Genomic DNA, 17,255 nt, shown 5'->3' with positions numbered 1-17,255 from the left:
CAAATTCAGGCGTACTCATATATATCATTAATTTGCACAGTTCGTTTTAATTAAATAAATTACACATTTTGTACTTTACTTTTGAGCCTGTTTTTGCACAACGCAAGTGAGTCACACGGTCCGCGGTCTGTTTGAAAATGATTCCACATATGAAGACGTCTTACAGAAACATACCTTTGCTTAAGACAATTCAATACAACTTTATTTATATAGCACATTGCTTAATTTCAGATCAAGTGTGTGTTTACAAAGTGAGTGACTAAGTGAGGGTTGGGTAAAGTTTGGCTCACTTTGTTTTTTAATCCAGCCCAGCGGTCATTTTCATTAAGGCACACTACGTGACACGTCTAGAGGAAGACGTTTCAGTGTGTGTGTGTGTGGGGGTGTGTGTGTCTCTCAGGTGACACATGAGGATATACCTGGAGACACTGTCTGGCCATCATCCAATTAACTACAAGAAGGGAGGTGTGGAGGATTCTACTTGGCCCCCAACCACAGATTGACTAATTAACCACATATACAGTAAATCCCAAAGCTTTTCTTCTTCTTTGTGCACATCCATCCATCCATTTTCTGTTCACATAATAGGATTGTTATTGAGTTGGAACCGATGCCAGCTTTTGCTGAGAGGAGAGGACACCCTGGACCAGTCGCCAGTTAATTGTAGTTTACGCTGTACATTTACACTCAAATCAGACGAAAAAAACTTTTTGGGAAGCAAAAGCAGAATGCGAATATGTGCCAGTTGCATTTGGGTTCTTCTTTGTTTTTAAGATACATAACTATTAGGGCTGTCAAAGTTAACTTTGGGGATTAGTTAAAATTTTTATGAAGCGTTAAAAAAAACTAAAGTAAACGGACTTTTATTTACTTCCTGTGGCAGTTGGCCTCTGCTTACTTTGGAGCCAAATTTAGAGGAGCGTCACTGCCGACGAACTTGTACGTCCTTTCACTTTAAACAGTTTCTTACTAGCACATTGGAAGAATTCCAAATTATTTACGCACTCACACATGCCATCTTTGGCGTATCGTTAATTAATTGTATTCAAGGATTAAAGAAAGCTATTGGAACAGTCTCTAACCCGAAATATACTTTGTATTTTTTTTTTTATTTAACACTAATTCAAATATTTTACTCAACTAAATATACAAGCTTTATAAAAAAAAAAAATGGACAAGAGAAATGAGACTAATATTGAATATTTCGCGATTGATTAGTTTAAAAAAACTTATCACTTGTTAGTACTGGTAAATATATTTTATTTCAATCAAAATGTCACAATTTTCAAATGAATACAAATAAAAAGATGGAAAATGCATTAAAACGTTATATTGGAAATGTTTGAAAAATATCTTCCCTTTAAAATGATACATGAAATAGACTCATCTTGTTGTTTTCAACATTATTTTATTACTCAGTTTGACATTACTTACTGGTTTGCTTTTAATTACGTACCGATCATTGTATTATTATTATTTTTTGTTCTTATTATTTTGGAAGAAGAAAAATGCAGAAAAAAAAATCGAATGACTTGGATAAATACCATATATAGCATGTTCAGATCTTCACTGTTGCACGTTGAACCAAGCTATGACCACTTTCTCAGCCTCAGGGCTCAGACTAATCGTGAGTCAGTATTTATTTTTGTACATATTGTACAGTGATTCAAGTCCAAGTGTTTGTTTTACTTGACTTAATGCATATTTGTGCGACAGAAGGATTCGGTCGAGGTCTCTCGGGGTTCGGCGCTAACTGCACCGTGTCGTCGAAAAGGGTGGGAACCTGTGATTTAAACTACCGTGTCATCATATGTTGCCACTACGCCCGGCTTGTACGGTGACGCTTTGGTTGTAAACAAGAACATTTACAGCTTGGCGTCAGAGCAAACCAGCTTTGAATCATCTGTGAACGCATGTGACCTGTTATTCGTGCTTGATGGATTTGAATGTCAGACTAAAGCAGATGACCGTCCCCCGCAGCGCGACAATTCCAGCCGGCCTCCCAGGTACTGGCGTGTGACTCACGGTGGTCACATGTCACATTGCTGTTCACTGCTAAATAAGGAGTTGGGAAAATGTCCTAGGACTGACTGGATTTCTTGTTTGCATGGTAAACATGCTATGTCACAGGCCATTACATAATACAGCATCCACCATATATTGTATGATAAGTCTACACCACACTGTTCTAATTCATGTTTTGGGTCGTGAAAAAATTTGGTTCAAGATTTTGCAACTTTATTCTAGTATTGATCCAGTTTGCAGCCTGTACCATCCATCCATCATCTAATCCGCTTCTCCTCAGGAGGGTTGCGGGGATGCTGGAGCCTATCCCAGCTGTCGTCGAGCAGGAGGCGGGGTACACCCTGGACTGGTTGCTAGCCAATCGCAAGGCACACATCTAGTGTGTTCAATTAACCTACCACACTAGTTTTTGGAATGTTAGAGGAAACCGGAGCACCCGAAAAAAAACCCACGCAGGCACGGGGAGAACATCCAAACTCCACACAGGAAGGCCGGAGCCGGAATCAAACCCTACACCCCTGAACTGTGAGGCCATCATGCGAACCAGTTGCCCACCTAGCTGCCACAGCCTTTATCAGTCAATCAAAAAGAATACATTTATATAGAAAAAAATTGAAATCAGTGATGTTGCCTCACTATTTAATGTTTGAAAATGCAAAAAAAAAAAAAAAAAAAAAAAAAAAAAAAACAACTGGTCCACTACTATTTCATCTTTCTACGGCAAACTTAGTAGCAGTTGAGCCACCTAACACAATTTTCACACATTTTTGTGGGTCAAATCATTCCCATTCTTTTGCGCACTATGCAAAGTTGTGAATGATGATATATGATACTCCGTCAGCTGGGCCAGCTTTCATACTGTAGTCACTTCTTTCTCCAGCACAATGCTCCCAAAAATCACACTGAACCCATTTATGAGCCATGGAATACAATATTCAATATTTATCAACCATTCAAAGCAATGGACAATATCAGAATCAGAATCAGAATCAGAATCAGAATCAGAATCAGAAATCCCTTTATTGTCATTGTACTCAAGTGTGCAACGAGATTAGAGAGCTCCCCTCTCCAGTGCAATACAACAATAATTCAGTTAAATATATAAATTAGATAAATAAGAAAATAGTTAGTGCAATGGAAAATAATACTGAATAGGATATATAAAAACACATCACGTTGCTGTTCTGCAAAGTAAGGATGGTCGTGTGTGTGTGTGTGAGAGTTTAGAATGGATCTGTTAGCCCGGTATGCAAACTGGTAGGGGTCCAGAGTGGGAGGAAGGCAGTCCTTGGTGTGCTGGAGAACCAGTCTCTAGAAGCACTTCATGATGACTGGCGTGGGTAAACAGAGCAAACCCAACAAAACCGGGAACACAAAAACTCCAAATGAGATTCAAACCTGGACTGCTTCACTGTGAGGCAGACAAACTCACAACCATTTCTCATTGTTGATATTTTAAAAATCTTAACCTCGAGTTAAACTGTGACGCACTAAGTGCAATCCTGCTACTCTCAAATTCATCTAACCCGAAAGCGAAACTCTGAATTTAAGAATCACTGATGCATTTACCCGCAGAATTTGCGCTGGAAATTAAATGCATTTCGGTTTCACTTTCTACGTAATTTTGTAATGCATGGACATAGGAGATTCCGGTTATCATGCCAGTGTGACCCGAGGGTGCGCCGTGCAAAGCAGGAACTCAACACCCAATGTTACAACTGCCAGTTCCTCCGGGTGCAGCATCAATAATGAATGGATTGAGAAAGGTTTCGGTCTTAAGTTTCACATCTCCAACCTCCTCTAGGCTTCATTGTTCGTGGGCAGTACCGGAAAACCCTCGCCAATTTGACAAGCTACTACTGTATCTCGCAGATGTGACAGAGTAAATGTCTCCGGGTCCCATCAAAAGCAATTAGCTTTGAGCAAGCGCTGCCATTTATAGGCTCATAAAGTGGGCCAAATGAGAGACAGTGACACACAAAGATATCAGAGAACAAGAGGAGGAAAACATGAAATGAAGTGAGACTAAGGGAAGGAAACGAGAAAAGCTCTGTAAAATGAGACCGTTTTGGCCATGTGGACACCATGTGGACACTTGGCAGGAAGCGTGGAATCCCACAATAAAGAAACGCAAGCAGAATCATGTCATAAAACATAATCAGAGGGTTTCTAAAAGTGAGTATCTTCGGAAAACAGAAAATTATATAACTCAAAGACAACTGCAAACACCGTGCAGCTTGTGTATGGCCTTCATATTTTGGGTTAACATGAAAGACGTCTTTTCCATAATAACTCAATAACGTCATCATCACCCTTTCGTTTATTTACAATGAATGACGGCAGATTAAACGATGCCAAATAGCTTTCCAGTGTTCCGTATCAGAGGTGGAGCAAGTCCCGTTAGACCGAGTTGGCCCGTACTGCCGTCTGTTCACAAAATGACACCTTGTGCAAAAATTAAATATTACAAATACAAATATAAGCACACCTTACCAGTACACATCATAGAAAATGGACAAACACAAGCTATAAATAACATTCAGACTCTACCGACTAATTGTGATAACACTTGTTGATGACGTCATTGTATCTGCCTCAGTGTGAAAATGGCGACAAGCACGTCTGACCTCAGCGCTATTTATTTATTTATTTATTTTTCCAAACAGTCACCCATCCTTGCTACTTCCACCTCTGCTCAGGAACTACGAGTGAAATGCTTGGCACGAAGCTAACTTGCTGCGCACAAGCGACGACTAGCTAACATGGCTAAACACTGTTCTATCACGGCTTATCTGCTTCACTAATCTCCATCTCTCAATGACGACATTTAAGCAAATGTCGTCAACACTAGAGATTGATGTCAAGTGCTCCAAGTGACACTCCGAGAAAAAAGTGATAACGAAATGAGACTGACAAACCCATGCTAACAGCTTAGCTAAATTGAAGTGTAGAGCAGAGAAACACCTGATACTTTGTTTAGATGGTACACTTTTAACACAAGTCTGACCCGCATTACGGTGGAAGAGTAACCAACTATAAACAGCAAATTAGCAGATAAATTTGATGTTTTCAAAGAAAACAACGCTACAGCTACGAAGTAGGTACACAAGACATGCCTGACAACCGGAAATGAATCATTCGCAAGGATGGGGAAAAGTGTATCAATATTCGTATCTAAAAGTTACATTAAATGCAACGTTTGGCCCATGGTCAAAGTCAAAGTTAAATGTAAAAAAAAAAAAAAAAAAAAAAAAAAGCTTTTATTTTGAAAGTTGTTTGACTCAACCGTTGGTGTATGTTAGCGATCGGACTGATGTGAATTGCAGCATGGTTCTGTTTGAGAGTCCACAACAGATTTTTTTTAAAGTGGGAAACCAACCAGTCGCCCTAAAAAAAGGTGAGAATTGCTGAGTCAGTAATGTGGAATGGAAAAGGGGGAAAATGGATCTATGTGTTGTTGTTCTAAACTAGTAATCTTTTTAACACGTTTTCATTAACTGTTGTAAGGAACTTTTAAATTAGCCATCACTAATATTTTTCCCCAGATATGTACGCTAGGTTTTCGTCCTGCATTTGATAGTCAAATAAGAGAATTTCCTCTTCATCAATGACTGTTTAAAGGGATTTATCCATCCATAATTTTTATCTCAAATTTGCTGCCGGGTAGGTAAGAAGAAAAATAAGTCTGAAAGCCGCTGGCTCAGATTCTGCTGCCTGTCTGACAAGAAGCAGAGAACAATAGACTAAGAGACCATACATCTTGGGATGAAAGCCCTTTAAAAGTCTTCCGATTAATGACTGACTGCAGATAAGTCACTTCCATTCACTTTTCTCTTAACCTGCTCAAAGTACACTTGAACTTTTCGGAAGCCTAAAAATGAAAAAAATACTCGTCATTTCGAGCTGAATTGTGCAACGGGAAATGATAATAATTCCCAAAGTGTCCCGTATTTTACACAAAAGTGCCATCTCTTAAAGTGAACTCTCACAGTTGTCGTTGGCAAATCAGGCTTAAAATCTGCGTCTTTTGTTGCAAAGTTTGCTGCAGGCAGTGCACAAGCCAAAAGAGGCAGACATAAAAGGGGGAGGCGGAGCGACAAAAGGGTATAAAGTGACATAAAAGAGATAGCGCAGAAGGAAGGATGGTTGTTACCGAAGGCCATTCAGAGAAGAGATTGGGGGAGTGGGTGGGGGCAGTTCACAACATGAAATCGGAGCTTCCCCACGGGCTCGCATTTATCCATTCCATCTACGGCCAAAACTTTTACAAATACCAAACAAATGAAAATGTCAACTTGAAATCATCTTTTTTTTTTTTTTTATTCTATCTCAGCATCTATCCTGCTCTGCTTCTGACAAATCTTCCACTTAAGCAGTTTCCTCCTCTTGGGATCTGCTCTGTAAATTATCCAGGAAACTTTTTAAAGTTCCACCATAATAACTTTCACAGACTTGCTTTCATTCACAATATTTAAACAAGAGCACTCAGTACTGCGCAGACCGCTGCCAAGACCAGATTGTGGTCAAGAGTGTTTACACGACACTTTTTTCAAAAGTAAAAATGCATTAAAAACCGTGTCATTTTGGCCCTACCTTTTAATGACACAAAACATTTCAAAACAGTTTGAGTTTTCTAAGGCAAAATCATTAGCGTAGTCGTTGATCGCCAAAGTCGCTTGGTTGTGGGCAACTAAATCCCAACCAAAACAACAGAGGCCGTCCCTTGAAGTCTAAATATACTCAATGGCTAGTTCCTACTGAATGGCACGAATTACACAGTCAGGGCTAGAAATCTTTTTTTTTATGATTCTTCCTCTCCACCACCACAACGGATTTCAAGTAGTTGTACGTTGACAATTTTCATCTTTAAGATGTTTCACAAAAATTGGGCAATTACCATTCAGGATTTATAGTTTTCCATTTAAGGAGTTTAAAGATATTTGGACATTCGTAATACTTCAATATGGCCTCCAAGTCTATCTGCAACTAAATCCACTTTTCCCGCCTTACTGTCATCAATTCGTGATTTGATTGGCTATCCCAACGGTGGATCAACTGTAAAACCCCCACACTCACACAGAAGGGACGCCCACACAATTGTAACTGAAGGCCTCGGACGAATAGTGCGTGCTACTGGTATTAGGAAATCTGCCTAGCAACACGAACTACCTGAATTCTGATTGGATAAAAACTCTCCTAAAAATCCAACACGAGGATATATGACATGACATCAATATGAAGAATATGATCATGATTTCTCGATTATGTTAGGCCAGCAGAGAAGGCCTTGACCGTCCACCACTGCATGCATGTTGTGTTGTGCTTTGTCCAGCCTTCACTTCACTGCTGCTACCTTCACTTGCAACTTGTTAGTGGGTGTTGCTACTTTAAATGTGGTGGTTATATTTTTAATGAACGTTCTACTCATAATTTTAAAACTCAGACCGCAACGGGGTAAATGTATGATCCATATTTGCACATTTCCGTGCCTCTTAAAGCAAAACTATGCCGTTACGACAGGCTACTGGAATCATAGACTGTGCCCAGCCTGGAACAAATGTAGTTCAATCTTTTTTTTTTTTCTTTTACAGTGTTGTTTTTGAAGCCTTTTTCCTCCAACTCTGCTCCACTGCACTCGCCAAAGAATCACGGTCGGCTGCCAACAGCCAGCTACTTAGCTCATTAGCCAGATAATGTGTTTGTTATTTTTACAGCACGGCTACTTTATCCTGCAGTCTCGTGACCACCACCTCTCTCACACGCACGCACACGCGCACACACACACACAAAAAGCACTGGCAGTGATTAATAACTGCTATTTATTGAGCAAAGTCATCAAGCTGCCCACAGCAAACACAGCACAATGAGATGGAATTAGAGCGCGGCGGGGCCACAGTGACGTCAGTGTGTACATAAAATTGACAATAGTATTGGGACACCTGGTCGTTATATCAACAGGAAGTGAAATATGGACTTTTCCACTCTGCTGGGACTACTACTAGATTTGGGAGTAAATCCATGGAGATTTTTATTTTTATTTTTCTGTATCATTAGTGAACATGTGCGAAGCAAAGCGTCAATAATTTAGGACTGGACAGGCAGTCTTGCTAACAATCAGTTCCACTTGCACATTGAGTTGTCTTGTGCATGAAATGTGTTAAATCACGTTCAAGGTGGTTTGTAGCTCCAAATGCTTAAAAAAAAAAAGTATTTCAATATTTCATATTTAGCTCGTGTTTCCAATGGCGATAAATGGTTAATTTAACCAAGAAGATGCAACATTGTAGACGGACTAGCATCAACACAAACAGCCTTCAGTCTACGATTCGTCCTAATCTTACCAAGCTAGATGGCGACATAAAAACCATCCATTTATTTGACCTCAGTTAAAGTCCGTTTCTATATTGTTAACCTCACATAAGCAGGGCAAACATTTGTTTAACACGCCGGCACAAGCTAGCCGCTTGGTGCTAATCCCATGTGAAATATATAGGACATGACGCATTAGCATGGTGTGTTACATGAGAGAGGCGAAAGGCTAATGTTAAGCAGAATTAGTTTGTAATTCCCAGACAAAAGAGGGCAGATTAAAGTTTACATTTTCGCATGACTAGACTGCTTTTGGCTTGACTGCCCCGCCCCCAGCCCCAATCCAGAAGACAACATGTGGGTGACGTGTGTCACAGCAGTGACTGTTCGTGCTCATCGGTGGATTACACTGGAATTACTTTAATCGTTAAATTACATACTTGCTGAACAAACTGAAGCTGACAAATGCGTTGACGATTCATGTTGATAGCAAATTAGCATGCATTCTATTTTGCCGATACTTTTTCATGACAAGACCTTATTGGTCCATTTGGTGGCTCTTTTATGTATTTTTACCGAGTGATACAAATCAGAGTTCAACCAAGGTCTTCTGAAACAATAAATAAATGTTTCAAGAGTTAAACAAAACTTGAATTTTAAATTATCATCATAGCTGGGTAAAGGGTAGCAATCACGCCAAAAGGCAGACAATGATTACCACCTTTTTGAAAATTGACCTTACTGTCACCGTGTCATTTTAGAAAAGGGATAGCTGCAGATGCTAATGTAGCATCACGGCAACCACCTTCCTGATCCGTCCCCATTGCACTTCAAAAAACACTTAATTGGTTATGTAGTTTTTTAGGGGTGTGTTGATGACAATTTTATGAAACAGAGTACTAGTTGTTTTACGACGGAAAGGCTGCAACTAATGAATTGACTTTTAATTGGAACAATAATACACTTAACAAAGCTTCAGAGACGCCGAGGACACGACCCGACAACAGTTTTCACAAGCAGCCGACATGCTGTAAATTTTCATCAAAAATGGGCAGACTGCCCCTTTAATGTCTAGACAGGAGCGGCACATGATGAAGACGAATGAGGCGCAATCGGTTATTCATTTTCATCAGAAGCCATCACAGCTTCTGATCTGCGCAGTAAATAAAGCGGGTCTTTATATACACACACGCACACACATTAGCACACTACACCATCCCCCATGCCTTTAGAGAGCTGCCTGTGTTTTACGACCCCGTGCGTCTTACCAAGGATACGCAGAAAAACTGAAAAACAAAGAAAAAGAGACCAGTCCACATAACAGCAGCTGATAGGAGGTGAGCCAGGAAGTGGGGTGGCGGTGATCTACCAGAAGGGATTTTCCAAGTGCATCTGACTACAAGGGCTGTCTTTCAAAACCGATATACAGACAGATGCTAAAATGAGAAGAAATGGTCCATTTTATCAGGAATTATTATCTGGAAACTTTGGCATGGCATGTCGCTAGTCTCCTGCGATGATTATTCGCTTGCACTCCTCGGCTGCCATTCGCCCTTATCACCAATAAATACTCGCTCGGTTTATGGAGGGTTTTTTTTTTTCCCCGGACCCTTCAACCATTATAAAGCAGAGATGAACTAGAAACTGGCAGGCCAGTGACAGTGAAACAGCTAAGGCCAAACACAATGTGCTCCAGTTAACGTTCTTAACTGCTTTTAAGAAAAGGAAAAAAAGGTTAACCACAATTGATATTAAAGCAAAGCAATGCAAAGGTGAGTTGTATCAATGTTTGATTGATATAGAAAAAGTCTACACACCCCCATCTAAATGTCAGTTGTTTTCTTTTTATATATAAAAAAAAAAAAAAAACATTTTCCACCATTAATGTGAACTAGAACCCGTACAACTCATCATTTAGAAAGAGTACAAACAAACAACTGTGATGATGAATTTGGATGCAAAGTTCAAATTTTAATTCATGTGAAATGAGAATCAGCACACACCGGAAATACATTTCAGATGTTCTCGTAGACTTTTACTGCCATACCTTTGAGTGTTAGCAAAAGTAAGAAGGTCTAGTGCTAATACTGACTTCAACTTAAAAGTGTTCTATAATTCTCCCGCAACATGACATCCATGTACTGGTTGCTGTTCTTTCCGGTGATGTGAATTGTGGTGTTTGCAGAATTAACGTGAAAAACTTCAAGCCTGGTTTCATCATACCGCGACATATTTTCTCAAATCTATGTGAAAAATTCCAAATGTGTTTGCAAATTTTTTAAAACAAACTTGACCTTTTTCTGGCCATAATTCCAAAATGAATTTTGTTTTGGGCAGGTTTCCTTTAGCTTTGAACTGGAGCATTCGACAAAGTGGAGGAAAGTATGAGCAGTTCCAAATACAGTACCAGGCAGTGTCAGAACAAACTTGCCATTCAAGCAGGGGTGTGTGGACTTTTTATATCCACTGTATAAATACTGGAATACTGCAGACACTCTGAGGCTGCGCTTCCGCGTGTGATACAAGTATGGAGGTGAACAGACAATCTTATTTATTTTTTTTGCATAATTGGTGTGAGCAGGTTTTCAACAGTCCCATGTAAAAGGCTAAACTGAGCATCCAGCTGGCAAGGAGAGCCGCAATCCGGCCCTCCAATTTACAACACCTCATCTTCAAAACACACCACACCCACTGGCGCTTTGCCACTCTTTTGCTTCGCGGCTGGATGCAGCAGCTCCGAACGCTGACTGCATGAGGTCCATTCATTCATTTTTTGTAACGGTCATGCTTATGAGGGTTACGGTGGCAGGGAATTCATTTCAACTGCTTCAATTCAAATGTAAAAACAATGCAATGCTGATACAGCGAAGCTTATTCAGGTCACCTTGAGACACGCATGGGCACCGGCGGCTTACAGTAAGGAGACCTTCCAAAAACATCATTGCGATGAGCAGAGACAGAAACTTGAACCTTTCTGCTACCACTTGATTCACTGTAAAATACTAGAAAGTCAAGTGTGCTTTCTTAGCAACGAGCAATATTGCTAAAAGATCCACGTCACATCATGTTTCAAAGTAATAGCGGTGGACAGGCCTGCTAACAGTACTAATCCTCCCAACGCTTAATCACTTTCATTCAACCTTTCCACAAATCTAATCTCATCTTCTATCCCGGCACACATTGTAATGCTCCTGCTGGCTTTGTGTTTGTTGAACGCATCTTCAGCCAAATGCACAACAGTTTGCATTTCAACCCGCTGATTAATCCCAAAGTGTTTTTTTTTTTTCCATTAACATTAACATGTTGATGGAAAAACACTTTTGAAAATCTTACGGGCAAGGTGTTTAAAAAAAAAAAAAAAGCAAAGACAGTCATTCCTTGAATAAACTCAAATTTTGTGTCAAACTAAACTGCATATAAAATATGATTTGGGCCATATAAATTTTCTGCACTAGTACTTGCTGCATTAAACGTATTCTTCGGAAGTGTTTTGAGTAAATAGTTTTTATTTACTCTGTGGGTTTTCAAAATATCACTTGTTTTCTCAGAAAATTAATCCGCGCCGCTTGTCAAGTAACGTCAGAGCGGAAACAAACTGACGCTAATCATGCTAGTTAGCTATGTTAAACGAGTAGCTTTTCCGTTCTTCTCCGCTTGAGAAGTAACACCAGAATGGAAACTCTCTGCCGTTAGCCATGCTAGTTAGCAATGTTATCTGCCTCGGTAGCAAGTCAGTTATTTATTTCACCAATTGTAGACACGCTGGTTGAAAATGTTGATTTCTAGATCAAATTCAAATGTTATAGCAAAAGTACTAAGTAATGATTTGTCAGAAAAATGTGTCGTTTCTCTGCTCATGAAGTAACGTCAGAATGGAAACGGACTGACATTAGCCGTTCTTGATAGCCATGTTATCTGCCTTGGTAACGAGTTAATGGTATTTATTTCACCAATTGCATCATCATTTGATGTGCGTTGTTAGTAACACTATTTGTTGTTACTTGAAGACCCCTTTATTTCCATTCTCTTTATTTCCTAAGAGGCGTTTCCTGTTTGCCGTTTCCACTGTATTACCGAACTACAATATATGACCTTATAAGCTACTGGCTTTCAAGCAGGGTCGAGGTTTGATGCCCAGACAATCCCCCAATGCCCAACCACTGCCGGTCCCAAGGCCAGGAAGAAATAGGTGACTTGTGCCAAACGAATCATGAAAGTGATTCGCTGTGGTAACCCCGGACGGAACCGGTTGAAAGTTGCAGTCATGTAATGTAGAAAAAAACAAAACACCGGCCTGATGAAATATAACAGCAAGCCTCTTCTACACTTTTTTGTTACTCCTTGCCTTTAACTTGCAAAGCCTTCCCCCTGAAGGACACACTAAAAAATAGTTCCTTTAATGTCCTTCCTCTCTTGTTTTCTGTCATTATCACAAAAGACATGCTTGACAACATCCCGTCACCTCCATTATTTTGCTGTCACGCATCTTCGGCACGCGCACGTATAAAGAAAGAGGCGACGGCCTCCCACTGCCGCCTGCGACCTCGTCTTAATACTCGCACAAGTACTACTGAGGGGCAAGCGGCTTCAAGGTGTTTAAGCAAACGACGCGTGTCTTGTTCTCGCCCCGTTGGTGTTGGTGTGTGCGCTCCCGTTATGTAACGGGCGAGATCTTCCCATCTGGGCCTCTCTTGACCAACCGAGCGAGAGACGACAGCTCTGCCTCGTGCGCTCAAAGTGTCCTGCTTGGTTTGCGACTACGCAACATCAGGGCCCGAAATGATGCAACATTTATCATCACCATCATCCTCGCTTTCGCTGTCAGCATGATGCCCACGTTGGTCGTCATCAGCTTAATACAAACATGGGAAAAAGCAGGGTCCAACTCCGCAGGGTGCCGAACCAACTTCTTATTCACCAATCTAGATTATCCTGCTAAATAGTACATCAGTTTGAAACACATCTCCCCACCCTTTCCCTCCACAAAAATCCTCCATCTTCCTCCCCACAGAGCTCGTTGTGGTGGAAAAGATGCTAAAACAAAGAGAGCAGAGAGCACAGTGATAATCCTCAACGCAGCAGCTTGAACTGAGCTCCATTTGTTGTTGTTTTTTTTTCTTTTTTTTTTTTTTTTTTGCCAACTGTGCACAATCTTAATGGTTGTGGCAATGTTTTCCCAGTGAAAATCACTTCAACACATCTTTCACATTGGCTGCAAATGTTCCATGCAGGATGTGAGCTCTTGTACAACTCTGCCCATCACATCCTGCCTGGAGGAGCAAAACAAAGCACCAAAAAAAAAAAAAACCCCCCATCACATTTGATTTCAACCAGGGCCACAATGTCAGCGCCCCAGTTCAAATAAATGAATTCTAGATGCACAGACAGGAGACTCATCTACAGGAAATTTAGGCAATGAGTGCTATCTGATTTCAGGCGGTAACACATCCCAGAATAATGATGTGATAAATATGCACTCACTCTGGAATTAGGATAAAGTGTGCCTCTCGCAGCTGCATAATCCAACGAAATTTAGCACTCAAAGTCGAAATGAAGATAACGAACACCCAGAACAGTGTGAACCTCCATGAGGCAAAACAATAATATAAGACAGTGGTAAATGTTTTCCTTTAGTGCCTTAATACACACAAACTGATTTTTCTTCTCAAGTGATATTTCAATTGTGTGACCCCACAACATATAAATCATAAAGTTTGTTTTTACTGCACCTATAGTCTATGATGTCCTTAAAATAATTTGTGCAGCACACCACTCATACATATTTCCACCGACAATCACAGTTGTAGTACCAAGCTGGCCTGTAGGGGCAGCACAGTGCTACAGGTCATGCTACTGGCCGGTGCACACAATAAAAGAAAAAAGAGTCATCTAATCGTACCGGATCATGAAACTGCAGGCGTAAACTCTGCCTGTCATATAAACTGGAGTGTATGACTTGGGCAACCCATTATTCAAACACTCGACACAATATGTTACTTGTCTATTTTTGTCCGGCAATAGCGCAAGCTCAAGGCTGCTTCCTAATTAGTAATCGTTTCGTCTCATGTCACATATCTCAGAATCCAAGCTTGGTGTCAATCACACTAAAAATGTTTATGATGGTCAGCCTCAACAGTTTTCGGAACCGATTGGGGAAATGAAGTCCCTCTAAACACACTCGAGATATCGGATTATCTGGCCTTTGCGAACTTGGGTCATACAAGAGGAAAAATGCTCAATTTAGGCCCGATTATCTGTCGACTGAATATGTAGCTCACTTAAGTGAGCATTCCATCACTAGTAAAAAATAAATAAATAAAATGTCTGAAGTTGAAGCCAGCAAACGTGTTTCTTTAAGAAAACAATAACACTGAGTTTGAACCAAAAGCGGGAGAACAAGTTCATTTGGTCAGACAGACAAGTGTGATTGAATTTCCAGACTCTAATCTTATGCGAGAAAAGGCTGCGTCGATGCTGACTGACTGCATTGTTCTCCCACCCGAGTGACATTCCAGGAATCAGCAGCAGGAGATCTTTCTCCCACGCAAGGCTAACATCTGAGGAAGAAGCTGCACAGTATGTCCGCACACGCTTTACATTCACAACACAAATGTTTAACACATGGGTCACTCACCGAGGTGGTCTCCATGGAAACTGTTATCATGCGATGTTCTTCCATGATGTACAGCAGGTGGCCAGATTTGACCGGTCTTGCGTACGCTGACAATGGTGGCCTCCGACATGACCACGTGGCCCCCCTGCTGTCGATGGTGGCGCTTCTGCGACTGCGGCGTCGGCGGGCTGCTGCTGTCGAACGAGTGCTGGGAGTTCTGGGAGTTCTGCGACGGCGAGCGGCTCTTCTCCCGGAAGGGCCGGCGGAAGGCAGTGGTGGGGCTGGGTGAGACGTGGCTGGACTGGCCCGACGAGAAGTCTTCTTCGCTGGACGTCAGGTTCTCGTTGGAGCTGCAGTCCGGCGTGTAGCCGCCACCACCGCCGACGTCTTCGAAGCTTCCTGGGGAGTACGAGCGGCGGGGCCACGTCAGGAGGTGGTCGTCGCCTCCGCTGTGGTCTCTCATTTGGACACCACCCCGCCCGTCGCCACCGCCACCTTCACCCATCATCACGCCACCGACATAGACACTGGAGTACGCCTGGAAATCGGAAGGTTGCCAAGGCGGAGGTGGAGGTTTACCACCGTTGGATCGTTGATGTCTCTGATTGGGTTCTCCATCTTCATATTCGGCATCGTAGCCACACGTGCTCTCAGTGGACCGACCCCTATACACAGGTCTGGCGCGGAGCTCCCCCGCCACGGTTGCCAGGTTACCAGGCAGCGAGTGCAGGGATCTCTTCCGCTCCATCTGCATGGCCTGGTTCCCCAGGGAGCTGATCTTGTCCGAGACTTCGCGGTCATTGACCCGAACCAGCCCCCTGTCATGGTGGAACTCCATGTTGGTATAGAAAGGTGGCGGCGGCAGTGGCGGCTGCTTCTCTTGACCTTTATCGCCCACAGAGTGAGAGTTGGCCCGCTTGATCCTCTCAAAGTTAGACCTAAGAGCAGCCACGCCAAGGCCCATACCCAGTTTGTCTTTAGGGTCACAGGGCAGATCCTTGTCCGGGGGTGGAAGCGCCGGCCTTCGTGGCGATGCGGAGATGCCCCCTCTCTGCTTGGAGGGAGAAAGGCCATCTAGATTGTCACAAGATGTCGACTCAGCCTGTTGGGGGGCATCGAAAGCCGACTCCAGTCCGTCTCCATGGGATGCCGACTTCCTTGCCGGTGGGGGTCGAGGTTTGGATCGGCCTGTTCCATCTCCATGAGGCTGGTAGCGGCTTCTGTCCACAATAGGAGTAGCACCGTAACCGCCGCTACCGCAACCCACCCCACCAGTCTCCTGCATGTGTGGCTGCTGAGACTCTGCCCCTTGAGAGGCAGCAGGGTCCACCCCCTCATTGAGAGGCGTTTTCCTGAAGCCCCAGCGCTGTTTGTCGTAGCTTTTCCTCTCCTTAGCCAGTAGTGTCTGCAGGTAGATCATGCGGAAGCGTTCCTTGTTCACTTCTTGTTCCAATCTCCTGATGGACGCTTTGCATCTCTCGAGCTCATGTTCAATACCTCCCACAGACCTCAGCTCCATCTTGGGGGGCTCCGACTCCGGGAATTGAGCCTTCCACGCCTCAATGAATCCCACCGGCTCTACCATATTGTGGCTTATTTGTCCAATCCAACACAATCTGCCTTAACAACAACAGCTCACCTGCAGTTAAATAGTGTTTTCAACAGGCCTTTAGACGACCTGCTCACCAACACAAATTGATGACACTTGTCGTGGGCGACACATCCATTTGTGGACAACACAGCGGCTGTTCATGAGGAGGACCCGATGAAGGAGAATGAGACATAATGGAAGAGAAAAAGCGGTCTTTTTCCTCATGCATTATCGTAGAACTGTCACTTTAAAGAAGGAATTTAAACAAATATCCCTTTGTGTCCAGTGTCAGCTCGAAACGAATCCCGAAAGAAAAGGTCGACGAAATAAACCGTCTTTTGGTTTGTCGATGTTGTGTGTCGGTAGGTCCTGACTTGGTACCACCGAAAGGTCCCCTTACTCCCGGCCGAGCATTAGGCTCCAATCTCAGGTGCTGCTGTGCCTTTGTGCCGGCAGAGCGTACGGAGAAAGGATCACAAGGACGTCTCGAGTAAAAACCGAGGCAGCGGTCCGGTGGGAGTAGATTGTTCGGTTACTCGCTTCATTTTCTTACCCGGTGTTTGTGGCAATGTTGTATTTTAGTCCGCGTTTCTCCGACAGATTGGTTAAGATTGCTGGGCCGTGATGGAGCGGCTGCGCGCGTTCCCATCTCACGCAAGTGAACAGAGAGAGAGAGAGTGAGTGGAGGCTGCGGGAGTGGGCGGGGCCAGTGACACT

At 42.6% G+C, this 17,255-nt stretch overlaps 1 protein-coding gene across 1 annotated transcript in view; it reads right to left on the bottom strand.

Annotated features, from left to right (window-relative positions):
- bcr (BCR activator of RhoGEF and GTPase) overlaps window positions 1-17,210 on the bottom strand; it is a 71,265-nt gene extending 54,055 nt beyond the window's left edge. Inside the window, exon 1 of the mRNA XM_088280852.1 lies at window positions 14,969-17,210. Within this exon, the coding sequence (XP_088136978.1) occupies window positions 14,969-16,532 (1,564 nt within the window). The 5' untranslated portion in view covers window positions 16,533-17,210. The remainder of the gene's footprint in view (window positions 1-14,968) is intronic.
- Window positions 17,211-17,255: the final 45 nt, after the last annotated feature.

This window comes from Idiotropiscis lumnitzeri, chromosome 18 (genome assembly GCF_059441095.1).
Source record: "Idiotropiscis lumnitzeri isolate Australia: NSW breed Sydney's pygmy pipehorse chromosome 18, RoL_Ilum_1.0, whole genome shotgun sequence".
Classification (NCBI taxonomy): domain Eukaryota; kingdom Metazoa; phylum Chordata; class Actinopteri; order Syngnathiformes; family Syngnathidae; genus Idiotropiscis; species Idiotropiscis lumnitzeri.
The sequence above is the reverse complement of the archived record's forward strand: the minus strand, read 5'-3'. Positions and strand labels throughout refer to the sequence as shown.